This window comes from Crocodylus porosus, unplaced genomic scaffold, assembly GCF_001723895.1.
Source record: "Crocodylus porosus isolate Cpor-Errol unplaced genomic scaffold, CroPor_comp1, whole genome shotgun sequence".
NCBI classification, from domain to species: Eukaryota; Metazoa; Chordata; order Crocodylia; family Crocodylidae; genus Crocodylus; species Crocodylus porosus.
In genome coordinates, this window is record NW_017728910.1 from 21,519,406 (window position 1) to 21,538,083 (window position 18,678).

Consider the following 18,678-nt stretch of genomic DNA (forward strand, 5'->3'; position numbering starts at 1 on the left):
AAGCAGGTGGTCAGCTGGGCACTCTTGCACATGGGGATTAAGATGAAAAACTTCCTTCCTGACTCCTAGAACAACCAATGAATGATCTGATTGTCCAGTCAACTGGTAATGAATCTATACTATTTGCCAACACATTTCACCCAACTTTAGTTCAAGCAGTGCAGCTCCATGCCAGGTGAGGCATGCTGAAATGTAGGCATGGTGTTTGCTGTTTCCCTTCCAGTGCAGCAGGGAGGAGCAAGTGGCTGATCAATGGCTGTGATTTCTGTGGTGGTAACCGGAGGTCCCTGAGGGAAGTGGAGCATCTTCCTCTTCACTGCAACTGTGGATGAAGCCCAGGGTAAATGTACTTGTGTTTAAGAGGATCTCTTCCATCCAAAGTTCACTAAGTGTTTCTCTAGAAAAATGCACGTACTTCCTCTTGACTCACATACATAGCATACTCCCTTTTCCCACCACAGACAGGCACGTGAGGCAAATGTCTGTGCTGAGAGGGGAATACAGCGGCACATTAAATGTGGAGCCCTGTAGTGAGTGACCTAACTAAACAGGCCTAAGCCTTGTTTAAATGGGTCCTGTTGGTTTCACCCATTCAGAGCTGCTACCTCGTCTTTCCTTCCTCAAAACATATGGCATTGTGTCCAATAAACCAACTGTGAACTAAGAGATGTTAAAGAGTTATTCCAACCAGGACATAAATCAAGGAATAAATTAGCAACCTAGATAACGTCATCAAGATTCACCAACCTTTCCACTGTCGCTACATTTTCCAGCTCGTCTGGGCTGAGTTTGCTAGTGGCACTTCGTGTGACTGGCTCTCTAATGCATGTCAGCAGCGTGGCCCCCTGCTTCACAGCTAGTTTCAGCTCATCCTGGAGAGAACAAAAAAAAAAAATCAGTTCAAATAAGGTTGTTTCAAATCCAGTGGTTAACAGTTATTCATAACCATTAAGTGGGTCATACTGCCAACTCCAGTGGAGGATTCACTTCTGAGAATGAAACATCAGAAGGAAGGAAGGAAGTAGGCTTGCTGAGTGATGACAATGATCTGGTATTCTCTGAAAGGGAGAAAAACTTTTGAATTTTCTGGGTTACTGATGGGAGAACATTTTTAGACACAAACAAAACTTGCAGTTTAGTATTTAAAGGGCGGAAACAGCCCTGAGATACCACAGCACATGAGGGAACTTTGTTGAGGCTGCTGCCAGGCTGCCTGCAGAGCTGTGGAGCTGCACGGAGCCTGGTGCTTCACTCCGCGGCTGTAGGGCAGCAAACTAAAACTCCTGGAAGGAGTTGCGCCAAGTCATTTAAGGCGCATTACACTGCCGAATTTCCTACAGTGGCTGGAATTAATGCGCAAAACACTGCCAAGGCATGCAAGCATTTAGCCCACTTTAAAGTGCCCCTCGTTTTGTCTACACATGGGCCAAGAAGAAGGTCGCAAGGTCTCAGTCCCCACCATGAAGTAAGACCAGGGAAGACAGAAAGGATGGTCCAGTGGTTAGGGCGCTAGCCTTAAAGTTCTGACCAAGCGTTAACTCCCAGCTCCATCACAGACTTCTTGTGTAACCTTTGGCAAGTCACTTAACCACTGTGCCTCAGTTTCCTCATCTTTAAAATGGGAATGAACAGCACTGCTCTTCCCCAGGCTGTGTTGTCAGGCTCAGTACTTTAAAGACTGAGCACTTGGATACTTCAGAAACGGGACCAGATGCTTACCTACAACAGGCAGCATTTAGAGACACGAAGAGGGCATTTGCTTTGACAGACATATTATATTTAAAAATATCCCTGGTTGCCTTGTGCAAGTTGTAGCTCAGGCTGGGTTTTAAGGACAGCACAATCACTTTGTGTGGGTGGCACTTAACTGTGTCTCTCTAGGTACCATATCCAAACTGGGCGTTGGTGACCGTGTAACTGGAGCATAAAATTGCTCTAAAATAGATTTGGAAGTCATGCAAGGAATTCCATGACATGGGTCTCATTATTTTCCCATAAGCTCTCATTTTCCCGCACATCTTTCTCCCTCTCCCACTGAGCTGAGCTGCACAAAGGAGCTGCACCTTCAGGTCACACCTTTGTTATCCAAGCAAACAGAAGAGAAGGGAGTAGATGCAAGAGGGACTTGAGAACACCAGAGGGAAGGCATCTGGGACAGGGTGGAAAGTCTGTCACTGTTTTTGTGAATTACTGAGGACTCTGCCTTCATTTTACTGCTTGCTCCCTTTAGACAAAGTCCCTATCCCTTTACTAGCCTCTTCCACTTCTGTTCAGCGGTGTTTAGTGCATGCAGCTACCTCCACTTTCTGCAACAAAGCTCCCTTGACATAGAGCAAGAGATACAGCCAATTTGGCATGTTCCTTCTGTAAACGTCCCCAGCAGAGGGACTTGTTTCCAAGTCCATTAAGGACAATGGGAAGATTTCATCAGGCTGTGAATCAGCCTCTGTGCTGACTTCACGACTGATTTCAAACGGCCAAACTTCCAAGGCTGCCAAGAAAATGCAGCCCGATGCAGCAACTGCTGCTACTGAAGTGGCTATTGAGCATCCTTTTGGCACACAGTTACCTCTGCCAGAAGGACCTCAATAGCACACATTTACTAATGAAGGGCCTGCTCCTGACCCCACAGTAATCTGTAACAAATCTGCTATTGATTTCAGTAGAGCAGTAAGGCCCTAAACCTGGTGGGCCGAAGAAAGGACAGTGAAAATCAGCATGGAAAAGCATCCCGGGCTCCTAATTCAAGAGCTTCCCAAGAATAATTCCTGGCCACGCAGTGGTCTGACAAGCTCAAGTGTGGTCTTTTCTGAATGCTGTTATTAGTCCTCATATAATCCCAAAGGAAAACGTAAAGGAGTGAACGCGATGGCAGGAGATAGATTAGTCCTGAACTGCTGACTGGTAGGGGTCCTAGTGACAAAGGATCCTGTGGATCCTGTTCTAACAACAACACTGCTTTGAAGATCAGCTGAACCTACTAAGGACACACAGGAGATACTATCAGAACCGCTGAAAGGCATGGCACTACCAGTCCATCTGCCAGGACTTTTGGAGGCCTCCATTGTACCAGTGCAAGAGCTGAAAAACCCACCCAACACACAACTTCCAAACAGGGTGAGAAACCAAAACCGCTGGCTTCCAGGGAGAAAGGGCCTCTCCTCAAATGTCCAGGAGCTTGGCCACACACGTGATGGAGAGGACAAGGATTTAGGTTTCCTAGAATCCCCTGTGACATGGTTTGCCACAAGAACACGCATTTAGTCAGCATCTCACCTCCCCAAACCGTCTGCATCACAATTACGTGCAGAACTTTGTACCTCAGCCCCCCCGCACGTTTCACCACGTTAAGCCAGTCTACCGACTGCAGCGCACTTCGGAGAGGTGACTACTGATCTCCAAACAAGCACTTTGTATGGGGGGGGGTGCATTAGCATATAGAAATGGTTGGTTTGCTGAGTTTGGGATACTGTGTTCAAAACAGAGGGGGGTTGAGTGAAAACCGGTTTAGGAAAAGCACAGAAACTTCCACTGATCTGTTTGCTGAAATGTGTGGATATAAATGGAGAGCTTTGAGCATTCATTTTAGGAAAACCTCTGCTCACCAAAGAGGTACCATGTCACCTCCATTTCAGGGTTTCCTTTGTTGTTCTTGCTGTTATTCTGAATTAGATCATAGTTTCAGAGTTTCTAGGGTCAGAAGGGACCTGAACAGATCATCAAGTCTGCCCCCCTGCCCTGGGCAGGCACGAGTGCCGGGATCATAATGCCCCAACCAGATATCTATCCAACCTCCTCTTAAAGACCCCCAAGGTAGGGAAGAGCACCACCTCCCCTGGGAGCCCATTCCAGAGCCTGGCAGCCCTAACCATGTCCTGCTTTATCCAGAAAGACTCAGAGCCCCGAAAAATCCCTGACAAACCACAACAGCAGATTCCCCTCAACAGAGATGTGGGGCGGAAAACGTTCCCAAATGGAAAATTTTCCAGTGCTTTATTTTTCCGTGGGAAATTTTCCATTTCTACAAATAGTTTCATAAAATTCATTAGTAACGAAGAATGGATGCCAATGCAATATTAGGCAAGCTTGGCAGTTTCAAAGTTGTAATGAATGTTTTTCAGGTGATTATCTCTAGGAAGTGTGAAGAGTTTCTATATGCTACAGTCTAGAGTTTCTATATGTTGATATGCCCTCCATACAAAGTGACACGTCTAGGGAATACATATATTTTACTGATCTCCAAACAGGAGGGTAAATACACACACATAATCATCCAAACGAAAAATCAAGTTATGACTTCACCTAATTGGCTGTGCAGGTCAAATCAAAACCAAAGCACAGCATATCATGCACAGCTCTTTGGGTGCGCTAAAATTAGTGTCTCAACAGTTTTCAGGGCCTTTGGGTTTTTTTTCTTAAATTTAAACAAACAGTGTAAGGGAAGTATATGCTATTGTGTATTGAGTTAACATTTTTACAAGTATTCCAATACAAATAATTTCTATCCACATAAAGCTTTGAATATAACCTTTAAACCCCATTAAGTGTGTTGTATTTAATTTTTTGCCTAATCAAATATTTCATTTCAAATACTTGTGGCTATTGGGACATAAAATTAACATGGGTTACAAGTCAACTCAATATGCTAAATCAGATCACATTCTATTTAGGGCATTGGAAAATTTTCCAGAAAATTCAAAAATTTCCAGGCAACCCACATCTCTGCCCCTCAATAAATGAATGGCTTGAAGTTGGCCGTCTGATATCCACACTACTTTTAAAGCTTGGCTGACCACAACAGCAATAACTCAAACTGCTGTACTTGAATTATTTTAACCTTGGTGCTGTACTATCCATAAAGGAGTCTGTCACAATGCGTCTCATAAATCCTCTGGACTCACTCACAGCTTAAAGATACTTTTAACAGGCAATGCCTCAGAGGACCTCACTTCATGGGGCTGGGCCCTTTATACTTGTAGAAGCAATAAAATGCAACTACATTTGGGAGAGGAGGAAGGCAACTGATGTATCACAGTGAGAGGGAGAGAGAAAAGGCATATTTTGGGTCTGGCACTACCTGGAGAAAACCCCTTTTCTTAAGAAAATTGCCATGTGTGGACTTGTTTTTCAAGTTTTCACCTAGAAAGATCATGCACACATAAGGTAAACCGCACCAAGCATCCACTTGAAAGGTAGGAAGGCTGGACTGGTGCTAAGGTTTCAAGAGTCTTGTTTGTATTAGCCCTTTTTGGGGAGCTCTCCTGCAGTTGTCTGGCACTGGCACAGTGCCCCTGGTGTTATAATGGTGGGAGCACTAATATTTAAATCAGAATTCATTAGTGATTTCACCACCCAGGCATCTGTTTTGAGCTGTCAGACTATCTGAAAGAGGGTAGTGCCGTTACAGTCCAGGAGCATGGCTACTTTCCAATTAAGTGTTAGACCGCTGAGCTGCAATGTGTTAAATTAAGATTGTTAATGCTAGCGCTGAAAGAAAGAAGGCAAACTCACTTTCTGAGTCAGTGTATGGCATGCAGTAAAAAGCACAACATACAAATCAGACTCTTCCACCAAACCAATGTCAACAATGCCAACTCTGCCAATGCCAAGGGTTGGCCTGACAATCCTAAACAAGTCTGTATGCTGGTTTTGTCTATCCATTGGCCAGTGTTCAGCATTCATCTAATGCCAGCTTCTGTGGTTTCCTAAGGGGCTGCTATTTATTGTGTGGTTGCTGGAAAAGGAGAAAGGCACTTTATTTCAGGCTGGAGAAAGCTGATGCTGAGTCAAATCAGGGAGCAAACCCCTGTAGTTCAAAACACACAGGACAGGAAGGGACCTTATGAATCACTGAACCCAGCCTGTGGCAATCACAGGCAAGCACAGTACAGCATCTCTGTCAGAAAATGAACACATTTCATCTTAGAGCGAAGTTGATTTCTGGCCCCCACATCCTCCTCCAGAGCTCTTGTGGTTATTCAAGGTTTAAAAGTACTGAGACAGTCAGACAGCCAGCTTCAAACTTCACTGTCAGGGCAGCTAGGATCTGGAATCAACTTCCAAGAGAAGTGGTGCTGGCTCCTACCCTGGGGATCTTTAAGAGGAGGCTGGATGTACACCTTGCCGAGGTCGTTTGACCCCAGTAATCTTTCCTGCCATGGCAGGCAGCCGGACTTGATGATCTGCTCAGGTCCCTTCCAACCCAACCAACTATGAAACTATTCATTCAGGTCCTCACTGCTCTGATGGTTGGAAATCGATTTCTAATTTCCAGCCTCAGTTTATTCAGTTTATACTTATTCTTCCTGGTACCAAGATGGCCTTTTCTCTTAAAAATCTGCTCTCCTCCTCTGGTGTTGACTCATTGATGTATTTATACCCTTTGCTTTGGTTGAACAAGCCTTCTCTCATGATGACAGGGTCTCCAGACCTGTGATAATCCTAACAGGGAAAGAGAAGATGAACTACTCCGTTTCCCTGATGCTCTGAGTACTTGATTTCTGTACCAGTCTGAGTTTATCTTTGTTGCAGACCAGTATTCCAGATGGGGTGTCACCAGTGTCTTATACCATGGCATTAATCCCTTGCTGTCTTTACTGGAGACACCTTGCCTTATACATCCTCAGACTGTATTTGCCTGCCTTGCATGGCTGCTTGGCACGGACAGCTCAGATCCATTCATACATCCAAGTCCTTCTCCTCCTCAGCTGTTTCCCAGCCAATCAACTCCTGACTTACAGCACAAGTATTTATTAAATGGTAAAACCCAACACCGCGCACTGGCAGGGCTGCTCACCTTCAGCTTATCATGCTGGTCTGTGTGGGAGGACAGGAGCTCCTCGGTGCACTGCACATCGTTGGGAAGTTCAGTCTCAGCCAGGTCTGTTCCAAAAGTCTGCAGCATCTGTGCCGTTGTTTTCACAGTCATTGCAAAGTTCTCGATAGCCTGGAACAGCAGGAGGTTTATACAGTCATGGACTGGTCATACTGTAAGGTCTGTGCTACTCACTAGCACTGCTTTGTGCTCACACGGTGATGTGTTTTCTTGTGCTAAATCTAACGCACTGGTAATATGCCATGTTGGGTGGATGGGTCCATCAGAAGATAACAGGTTACTACTGCCACCGGAGCTCTGAGCTGCGGTGCTCCAGCAGATCATTAGGCTGGCTAACATTACCACTTCCTGTACCCAGAACTGATATGACTTGCCCAAAGCCACGGACAGCTGCAGCATGAGAGCCAAGAGACTTGGCTCCTTAACCCATATGCTTCTCCCTAAAGCACTCTGAATTACCAACAACTCTCCAGTAAGGCCAAAGTACTTTAGGCAAAGCCTCCTTGAACAGGTTTATCATCACTGTCTAATCAGTGAGGATCTGTCTACATTGCACTTGAGTCCAGGTGCACGAATCCTTAATGCCCATCTGTGCTTGAATTGGTATTCCATAGTTGGCCCCTTCCAAGCCCTGTGTCCACAGTGCTACAGAAAGCTTAACACAAAAAAGGGAGTTAAAAATGCATGTGGTTTTGAAGTTAATATTGAATCCTGCTGCTTCTCTATCCCTTGAATGCTCCAACACAACTACTTTTCACACCCAAACACACTTCTGTTAAGTTGGAAGTGAGAGAAATGAAGGCTGTGGAAAGCACCATGTGGACACTTCAAACCCAGTGATTTAAATATTAGTTTGTCAGGGCAAAATATTTGGAACAAATTCCTCAGCAGTGACATTCTCTCTTGTAGCTGCATGGGACTGTTTCCTTGTGTTTCAGGAACACTGGCCCAGTTTAATGTCTTCACTAAAACCTGCCAATGACCTCCACTTTGCATCAGCTCTCCCAACTGTTTACTTTCATTCACCTACAGTTTGATCCTGTTCACGCTAGACTTGGACCAAGTCTAGTTACAACTGTGTTCGTGATGTTGTCAAGCCCGGCTGAATAATGAATGACTTGTTACAGCTGGTTTGACTGCCATGCAAACTTCCTGCCCCAGAGAACGCTGGAATTCATTATCATCAACCTTGCCTGCTGGAACGGGGCTTACTGACAAGCAAATTATGGGCGACAGTGTTTAACAAGGAGCAGACAAATTAAAATGAATGACCCTCCCACTAAAAGGTGTACACAGTATTTCCCCTGTTCGGGCTGTGTCTATACTGTGATCAGGAGGTGGGACTGCAGCACATACAGACATACCCCAGCTAGCTTGAATCTAGCCAGCTTGGGTTCTGGTGCAGTTTTAGCCTTGGGCTAGGGTCAGAAATTACATATCAACCAGAATAAGTGATCAGAGATGAGTTCAAATCTGTAACACAGCAGGGCTAGGGGCAGAAGTTACACAGAGACTGATTTAAGTGATCAGAAACTGGTCTAAACCTATAACAGAACATAAGATCAGTGCTCAGAAACTGGTTTCAAAATGGCCAAAACCGGTTTGAGGTAAACCTGGTTGAATGTAGTATCAGACTTAACTGACTGAGCTCAAATCAGTTTATTCAACTTCTGCCCCAGACCTTGGTGGTTGGGACTTCAACACAAGCTGCACAAGTCTGCTTATGACCCAGCATATGTACTCAGCAGCTGCATTCTTGTGTAGTCCATGTACTCAGAGCAATCAGATCTGTCTACAGGACACGGGCCCAGAGTCTCATCTTCTCCCTTTCTCTATAACAAGATGAACTAGCATCCCAAATCTCAGGGCTCCTGAACATGGGGACAAGGATGTACTGCTGCTTATATTGTCTTAAACATCAGCCACTGAACCAGATGAGTCAGTTCAGAAAGCGGATCAGTCCCTTCAGTGCTACGAGACCATAAGCCTTCCAGCTCCCACAGTAAGTGAGAAGATGTCCCTGGGTTACAGAGAAGCAAGACCTAGTTTAGCGTGCATATTTATGGAGCAAAGAAATGGAAATAAAAGAAAACTTGATGCCCCGAGTGTTTTTGGAGCCTTATTAGACCATTCACAGTCCTTGCAGAGAGGCTCTAGGTTCTGATGCAGAAAGTCAATTTGCCACGTTTCCCTTTAATATTGTGTTGAAATCCAGCTGATTCCAGCAAATTGCTTAAGATTGAGACTGTGCTTAAGCACCTGGGCTTATTTTTTGAGCTGAGGCCTAGATAAGCACTGTGTAAACAGCCCTGCCAAGGTCTTGGGAGGATCTAATCCTCCCTCCATTGTGAAGTAGATTAACTTGGGCAAAATCCCCTCAGGCTTCAACAGAAGTCACAGCCTTCACTCTCACTGGAGAATTATTGATTTGTCTGAATATCTCATTTAGGTTGAAACCATGTCCTGAAGACAGTCAGTGGTTGTACTCACAGTTCGATGGTGTATCCATTGGCTGTGGCCATACTCCAGAGTTCCCCCAAGTTCCCGGGTGAGCTGACTTTTGTCAATATAGCCATGTAGATCAGAAACAGAATTTAACATGATGATCTGCAATGAGGAATCAAAACAGCATGTTAATGGAGAAAAATAATGCTGCCCTTCGGAGTCATCTTTCTTATTCAGTTTAAATAGGGAGGGCTGAACTTTGCTCTGACTTGTTGTCCTTCAAGGCTGAGGGTCAATAAATTGTCATTATCTACAATGTCTATTTGACCCATCAGCACAACCCACTGTGATTTATAGATAGCTATTTTCGATTTGACAGTGAAACCAAGGAATAATTTGCTGATGGGAGCACAACTTCCCTCCCACAAGTCCTCCATGGCCCTGCCTGCCCTGGGAAGGAGGGAACTGGTGACCAGAGCTCAGGCAGCTGCCTGCAAAGAGCCCTGCCAAGCTGGATCTCAGGACCTTTTCCCATCCTAGGCCACCTCCCGAAGCTCAGGGCTGCCTGTACCTTTAATCCCAGCACAAGGCAAGGGAAAACTTCAATTAAGGTTGCTTTACCTGAGGTTAACTGAACTTTTCTTGTAGCCCCCTGCCCCTTTTCTCCTGTTCTCCCCTGGCCAGGAAGATAATGGGGTGTGAGAAGCTCAGCTTTCTTTTAAGCCTCATCAAGTCCAGCCCCAGGTGAGGGGGCTACGAGAGGCTGTGGAGGATAACCATGGGGAGACATGCTTCCCCACACTGTAGATAACCCCCAGCAGCCAGGAGGGAAGCTGCCAGGCGGCCTTGCCAGAGCACGGAGCCTCCAGGAGGTGAGCCCCTGGAGCCAGGGACAGCATACCAGGGAGAGTATCAATGGAAAGTACCCGTACATGAGCACGGAGACTATTCCAGCACATTGTAATTACTTGATTAATCGAGTTTGCTGAAGCATGGTAATTACTGTGATCCAGCCAGCCTCTGCATCTCATGCATCTGCATCTGCATGCTTCAAAATGTCTGTGGGGGCACTTTATCAAAAGTTAGTTGAATGAGCTTTAGATAAAGTGCCCCGCTGTCATTGTGAAGTGCAGAGATGCTGATATGCGAGACGCTCTGGGCGCTTTAATTAGAGCAGAATTAAAGTGCCCCCCATCACTCCCAGAGCACATGTATAGACACCCATCATGTCCCATTATAAATCCATGGTGCATCCACACCTTGATACTGTGCCCAATTCTGGTCCCCACACCTCAAAAAGGATGTAGAAACACTGGAGAAGGTCCAGAGAAGGGGCAACAAGGATGATGAGTGGTCTGGAGGGGCCTCATTATGAGGAGCGACTAACAAGACCAGGCCTGTTCAGTTTAGAAAAGAGGTGCTTGAGAGGGGAACATGAGAAAGCTTTACCAAATACTAAATGATGAAGAGAAAGTCAACAGGGATTTATTATTTACTCTCTCTCCAAGTACAAGAACTAGGGGTCACAAAATGAAACTAGTAGATAATACCATATTGACTTGATTTTAAGACATGGGAGGGGTTCCCCATTTGACATGGGGGTGGGGGGAGGCCCTCAACTTAGACTTGCATATGAGGGCGGTGGGGGCAGCAGCTCCTGTGGCTCAGGCTCCAGTCCCTGCCCAGGGTCCAGCGATAGTTGCAGTGCTGCCTGCCCACCACCACCTCTGTACTCCATCTCCCCCGTAGCCCATTCCTCCCATGGGTGAAGGCAGGGGGCAGAGGTAGTAGGGAGAATAGTGGGGGACAAGGGGCAAACTGCTGACCTCCCCACACCACCTGCCCACCTGCAGCAGAAGGAGGAATGAATTAAAGACAACCTCCGCAATAATTAGGTTCTATACATGGAAGATTATAACACATTTATACATTTTCCACATATAGAATCTAATTATTGGGCGGGGGTCGTCTTAAATTCAGGGTCATCTTAGAGTCCAGTAAATATGGTAAGTTTAAAACAAAAGGAAGTTCATTTCTTCATATAGTGGGCACATCTACATGAGATGCTATGTGACGCCACCCGTCTATGGGAACTGTGATGCCAACAATACTACTGCACGGTAGTGTGGGAAAAAAACCCGTGCGCCGCCAGGACTGTGCAGTACCGCTTAAGCAACTGCGCAATAACAATGCACGTGTAGTTAAAGTGTGGGACTGGTTGCCACCCAATGCTGCGGAAGCTGACAGCTTAGCCAGATTCAAAAAGGGACTGGACACATTTCTTAGAGGAAAGGGGCATCGGTAGCTACTGAGCATGGGAGATAGGGGCCCACCCTCTGAATCACATCTGCCTAGACCTTAAATACTGGAGGCTGTAAGTGAGAGGGGAACAGGGGAAAAAACCCTGGTCAGACCCAGTTCAGTTTCCGTTTCAGCATCCGCTCTCTGCCCGTGTGACACGGGAGACTGGGCAAAACGGGCCTACGGTCTGACCCAGTAAATAGCAGCTCTTATGTTCCTATGCTTCTCCTGGCTCCAGGGTCTTGCTGCAGTTAAGCATTAGCAGCCCTGCAGGGTGGGCAGAGGCAGGGGACCACTAGAGGTTTGGCTGGTGGAAAGGGCTAGAGTGGCTGGGAGCTATGCATCCTGGGATTCTGGAGGGCTGCAAAGTGATCACTTTCTCTCCAGGGAGCTGACTAACAATGCCCTGGAATAACTTGGACAAAAAGGATAGATGATAAATCTCAAATGTTTAGAGGATACTTAAGATGGGTGAACACCCTTCAGTGGGTATATGCTTCTGTTTTCAGTACCTTTATGATGGTTTAAAGGCAATCTGCAACATCACCCTAAGCCCCACAAGAACAACATTCCCACCACTAGCATAACTGATTGAAATGCATGCAATTTATATTAAGCTTCAAATTACTTTTACTTGCTCTCTGCTATGGTGCTGCCATGCTTGATGCAAGTAACACACATTTCAAATGCAGAGTTTTTGTGACCATATCCGCTAGAATGAACAGTGACTTGAGCAGCGGTAGTAGCAGCGACACGACGGTGTTGGGTGCAAACAACTAGGGATCCAAAACACTTAGGTTTGGACAAATAAAGTAGGTGGTTCTCATTCAGGCAGGAATTCAACCTCCTGTTGAGGGTAAGTCTGGCTGTGTTTGCCTGCTCCTATTATGGTAAGTGGATTCTTGAAATCCCTGGCACCAGTTCTTACTCCTTCTGAACATACAGACATGGGAGTGGCTTTTCCTGATTGAAGCCAGATGTAGGGTTTAAGCTGTAGAAGGAACCCTGAGAAGATCCAGGCCTTGGGAGAAGAGGAACCAAATGCTCTTTAATGGGTTTTTGGAGCACACTGGGAAAGTCACACCCTTTGCATTCTGCAGCCAGTAAAACTTCCTCCTGACAGCCCCGAAACTCATGAAAAGAGCAAATGAAGGACAATTATTCAAGGAGCAGCTGGGGATGAAAGTAATTACCACTGGACAGTGCCTGTTTAAAGATGCTGGAAATGCCCTCAGGCACAGAGTGCACCCTTAATGGTAGTTAGTGTCTTCCCCTTGCCGCGTGGTATGACATGGAGAGAGCATAAGAAAAGGAGACAGAGAGAGGCTCAGTCTTCCTTCCAATCATAGTTTGGCCATTTGGCTAGAACTAGGCATATGTCGGTAGACCTCACTGGAGCATGGATTAATACAACCATTAATCGGTGTGTATACAAATCAGACACTGGCCCAGCTGAAGTAGGCCTTGGCCAGTATGAAAATAGGTATACCATGTATGGCGTAAATGGAAATGCTGGAAAAGTAACTGGTTAGTTTTAGGGGGTCTCCAAGGACGACAGATAGAGAATGAATCGATAAGGCACCAAAACAAAGATCAGAGTGACCTGGCCACAGGGATCTGTATTTGGGGGCAGGGCTGCACTAATAGGTGAGAAGCAAAATGTGGACCATGTCACCGAAAGCTGTTTTGGTAACTGGTGAGAACTACGACATGTCAGCTGTAAACACTGGTGTATTAAAATGGGCCTGGGAGCACTGAAGATTTTGTACTGGGCTTAGAGGGTATGTTGATGCCCGTCTCATGCCAGCAAGTGACCTGGCTAGCACTGTGTATCAGTTGGTTATGGATGATAAAGTCTAGGCTTGTTTGAGGACAATAAACCTGGCTGAGTTTTAGTTACTAAGACCTGAAGACTGTGGTCTCTTTTTTGGAATAACAGGCTCATTAGGGGCATGGCATCACAGCCAGTATCTTGACAGTGCATCAGGAATTACTACCAGGGAGGAGTACATAGCAATAGCCTGCACCTGTAAGGAACAGATTAGAAAAGCAAAGGCAAAAACTGAATTCAAATTGGCAACCAGAATTAAGGACAATAAAAAGTCCTTCTTTAGATATGTAGCAAGCAGAGAAAAAATAAGGGAAACACAGGGCCCCTGCTGAATGAAATGGGAAAGCTCATAACTGACACTCAGGAGAAAACCAAACTCCTAAACAAATACTTTGCGTCAGTATTCCACCAGTGCAAGGGTGTTAGCCTGTTTGACAGGATACAAGATGATCAAGGAAGGGGTGATCACTCTCCCATAGTTGGCAAGGATCTTGCGGGAGAACATCTAGAGAGGCTGGATATCTACAGGTCAGCAGGACCAGGTGAACAACACCTGAGAGTGCCGAAAGAATTGGCTGGCATTATTGCACAACCTATGGCAAAACTATCTGAGGACTCATGGTGCTCGGGAGAGGTCCCAGAAGACTGGAAGAGGGCCAGTGTGTTGCCTATCTTCAAGAAAGGGAGAAAGGAAAACTAGGGGAATTACAGGCCAAATGGTTTGACCTCAATCCCTGGAAAAATCCTGGGAAAAATGATCAAAGAATCCACTACCGGTAAGCTAAATGAAGGCAGTTTTCTAAAGGACGGCCAACATGGCTTCCTTGCGGGCAGGTCATGCCTGCTCAACCTCATTTCCTTCTACGATCAGGTAACTTGCCACCTGGACAAGGGAAATGAGGCTGATGTCATAGACTTGAATTTCAAAAAGGCCTTTGACGTAGTTTTCCATGATGACCTCATCGTAAAATTGGGAAAATGAGGCCTTGACTACTTTACAGTTCAGTGGCTAGGTAACTGGCTCAGAGGTAGGACACAGAGAGTGTTAATAGATGTAACTGAGTCAACATGGAGGAAGGTGACCAGTGGTGTCCCTCGGGATTCAGTACTCGGACCAGTGCTTTTCAACACGTTCATCAATGATTTGGATTTGAGTGTTAAAAGCAGACTGGCAAAGTTCATGGACGACACCAAATTATGAGGAAGTGCGGTCATGCTGGAGGACAGGCTGGGGATACAGGCTGACCTGGACAGGCTTGCAAGATGGGAGGATCATAACCTGATGATGTTTAACACAGAGACATGTAAAGTGCTCCATGTGGGGAGGAATAATCCACAACACACTTGCAGGCTCAGCAGTGCTACGCTTGCCAGCACTGTAACTGAAGAGATCTGGGAGTTATGATAGACCACAGAATGAAGATGAGCCGCCCACGCGAAGCCGTAGCTGGCAGAGCAAATAAAACACTGGCATGCATCTACCGAGGCATCTCAAGCAAGACTACGGATGTCATCCTGCTGCTCTACTCAGCCTTGGTGAGACCACAAAGGAACCGCGTGTGTTTTGTGTTGCCACCCTGGGGAGACAGGGGCAACCTTCAAAGTCTTGTTTGAACAATGGGGATTCCAGAAACGAACATCCTACACACCCAGCAGAGGATCTAGTACCCCCAAAGGTCACCACCGTAATGTCTAAGAAACCAGTTGCCAGGTCATATTATGGGGAAGAAACCTTTAATAAAGCTTGGGATTGCTACTGAAGTTTACTTGATACCAAATCAGATGAGGGGCCGTGTCAATCCTTGGGGGTCTCTGGTAGGGAATCCCAGGGGCACCTGGATGTGATGCACGATCCTGTTGGTGAAGACCTGGCAGAGGCATCCCAGGTGCAGGCCCTTTTAACTGATTCTGAAGCTACATGACAGATGTTAAATGTGTGACCTGAGGTAGCCAGGGAGGGAAAGAAGGCAGGGGGCTATATCTGCATTTCAAAATGAAATCTGGAAGAGATGAGAGACTGGAGGTAAGTGATATATGGAGGATGTGAAAAGAATGTTACGGTCAAGGCACCCAAGTGGGAGAAGGAGGTACAGATTCATCTATAAAAACCCGGGCAAAGATGAGGCCTATGGGATCTCCTCATATAATCATAGAAAATGAGGGTTGGAAGGGACCTCAGGAGGTCACATCTAGTCCAACCCCCTGCTCCGAGCAGGACCAGTCCCAACTACATCATCCCAGCCAAGGCTTTGTCTACCTGGGGCTTAAAAACCTCTGAGGATGAAGAGTCTGCCACCTCTCTGGGTAACCTGTTCCAGTGTTTTATGACCCTCCGAGTGAGAAAATTCTTCCTACTATCTAACCTAAACTTCCCTTGCTGCAACTTTTCCCATCCCCTAAGATGACCTGCAGATCCCCCAGAAAGACTTTCTGAATACGTGGCTACAAGGAGACACTCTGCCCTCAGGATTATGTAAAACCTAAGCCAGGCTCTCTGTAGTCTTTTTGGCTTATGTTGCATTTTAAATTAAGGTAAGCTGTGTTCTGTAACCATGTCTTATTGGGCTGTGTCTTAGCTTAGGAGAATTTTTTCTGTTGTTCTTTGTCTTATGCTTCAAATTGCAAATCGCTGTGCTCAGTAAATGCTCTCTTCAAAAAAGGGTCTTTTCTTGTTCAGGCATTTATGAATTCAGTGCCACTACCTAAAATCTAATATTAAATCTGGTAACCGTTCCTACACATGGATGCCAGGAGATGAGCTTGTGGGATGAGGGATCGGATCCCCATCGCACCATAGTGCCGGGTTCAGGATCCCAGGCTCCCCCTGCACTGGCAATTAGGAAGCCAGGTGGCTTATCTCAGGGGTGGGCAAAATGCAGTCCATGGGCTGAATCTGGCCTGAAGGGGTCTTTGTCCAGCCTGTGCCAGGTCCCTTGGTCCTGCCTGGCCCCAGTGCCATCCAGCCCATGGCGAGTCTTGCCGCCCCCTGGGCATGCAGCAGGGCTGGGGTGGCTCCGCAGCTGGACTGCCTTCTAGGCAGCCTAGGTGGCAATGGCTCCTTCTGGCCCCAACCCAGTGGTACCAGTGGGGTCCTGTGGGCACAGCCTCAATCCTGGTCTGTCCCATGCCTGCTCCGCACCACCTGCCCATGCTGAGCAGCGGCAGTGGCCAAGCAGAAGCTGCTGCTCAGCAGGGGGGAAAAGCAGCCTGTCCCCCTCACCGCTGCCAGACAGTTCTTGCTACAGCCACTCAGAGCCCATGCCTGGGCTGCCCCACGGGTTAATCACGTCTTCAGTGCAACATTTGCCAGGGATCTCAGAGGTATTGGCCTTCTTTCATTACTGCTCAAGCCAGTGGGAGATGCAGGTGCTCAGCAAGAGGCCGAATCTCAATGAATGAGCGTGTGAAAAAACTGGGAAAGCAGCCCAAAGTTCCTGATGCCCACCCCTGTGGGTTAACACAGGGAGCACCCGTAAGTATTCAGAGCACATGTCTGGGAGGTAGGCGGTGCAGGTCTCACCCTGCCACTGATCTGCGGGGCCCTGCTCACAGGCCCTCTCTAACTCGGGACTCTTCCCGTCAGACCAGGTGTTCGTGACCCTTCAGTCTTCACTGGGCCCGAGACGAACTGCTGGGGATAAACCTGGAGCAACGTCACTGGAGCATGTCTGGGTTTGGCGCTGGTCAGTGGGTTCGGCTGGGGAGGGGACACTCAAGTCCCTCAGGGTCAAGATCTGTCCGACCCTGGTGCTTTAGCCTCTCTCTGCCTCCGTTTCCCTAACTGCAAAACAGGGACTGTTGGAGGTTGCCTCCTCAGGGTATCAACCAGGCCTTTGCACCCTGGGGCATTTCTCAGTATGTGCCAGTAATAGTTTTTTAACAAATAAAGCAAGTCAAGGAAAAACCTTGCTGTCCTGGACACTGGGAGGGATCCACTGTGGCTCTGGCCTTCCCACAGCAGGCTTGCCCTCCTCATAGCCCAGTTGATTCCCCTCTACACCCACCTCTAGTTCTGCCTGCTGGGGCTTTTTGACCCCCAATAAGGCACCTCCACACCCCCCAGCTGCAGCTTCTTTGAAGGGGACAGGCCACCCCGTTACAAGAGATAAAAATAATAAGGGCTGTGCAAAATTTTGCTGGCTGTTTCATTTCAACACTGCTTCAACTAGTTTCAAGCTCGAAACAGCGGAATTGAAATGAAGCAGAGGGCTTTGAAAGAGCCTCGAAACGAAACAAGGCCAGTCGAAACATTTTGAAAGTTTCAAAAAGTTTTGAGTTTCAAAGCAGCAGCTCAGCCAGGTGGTGGGAGGCAGCGGAGAGCCAAGGCTGCGCTCCCAACAGCTCCACACAGACCCATGTGGCTCAGCCCAGCAGGGAGCGCAGCCCTGGCTCTCCCCACCTCCTGCGGCTGAGCTGTGCTCCGTGGGGCTGGCGGAGCCGATCAGAGCGCAGCGCCGGCTCTGCCTGCCCCAAGGAGCTCAGCCCGGTGGCAGGAGGCAGGCAGAGCCGGGGCTGCACTCTGCCTACTGCTACTGGGCTCAGTTCCACGGGGCTGGGAGCTGAGCCCGGTGGAGGGAGGCAGTGCACAGCCCTGGGGCTGCAAGCCTGCACCGGGCTGCAAGCCGCTGGGAACCCAGTGGAGGTGGGCACAGCACAGCCCAGAGCTTTGAGATCCTGGACGAGACTTTTAGAAACGTCTTAAGCCAAAATGCAACCGTTTCCCACCTCCATCCCATTCTTTTAATCTCATTAAAAGGAGACAACATATTTTCATGAAAAAGGGGAAAAATATCTACCCTGTGATCAAAGCACTTGTGACAAGCCTCACCTATAATAGATTCAAGAAACAATATTGAAACACTCATCTGAAAAAGGATTCTTGATGCAAACGCTGAGAGAACCTGAACTCTAGCGGTGCTCCGATCAGAGAGTCACAGAATCACTCAGTCGGGAGGGACCTAGACAGATCATCGAGTCTGACCCCCTGCCATGGGCAGAAAGGAGCACTGGGGGTGGAGGGGTCATAAGACCCCACCCAGGTGCCTATCCAGTCTCCTCTTGAAGATTTCCAGGGAAGGTGAGAGCACCACCTCTCTGGGAAGCCTATTCCAGGCTCTGGGCACCCTTACCATGAAGTAGTTCTTCCTAATATCTAACCTAAACCTATCCTCCCTCAGCTTGTGGCCACTGTTCCTGGTGACCCCAAGGGGGGCCCTGGTGAACAGACTTTCCCCAAGTCCCTGCTGGTGGCCCCTGATAAGGTTGT

General features: G+C 47.3%; 1 protein-coding gene across 1 annotated transcript in view; it reads right to left on the reverse strand.

Annotated features, from left to right (window-relative positions):
• MCF2L2 (MCF.2 cell line derived transforming sequence-like 2) overlaps positions 1-18,678 on the reverse strand; it is a 268,026-nt gene that overhangs the window by 148,052 nt on the left and 101,296 nt on the right. Inside the window, 3 exon segments of the mRNA XM_019532786.1 lie at positions 748-872; positions 6,797-6,946; positions 9,326-9,442. Coding sequence (XP_019388331.1) covers positions 748-872; positions 6,797-6,946; positions 9,326-9,442 — 392 coding nt within the window.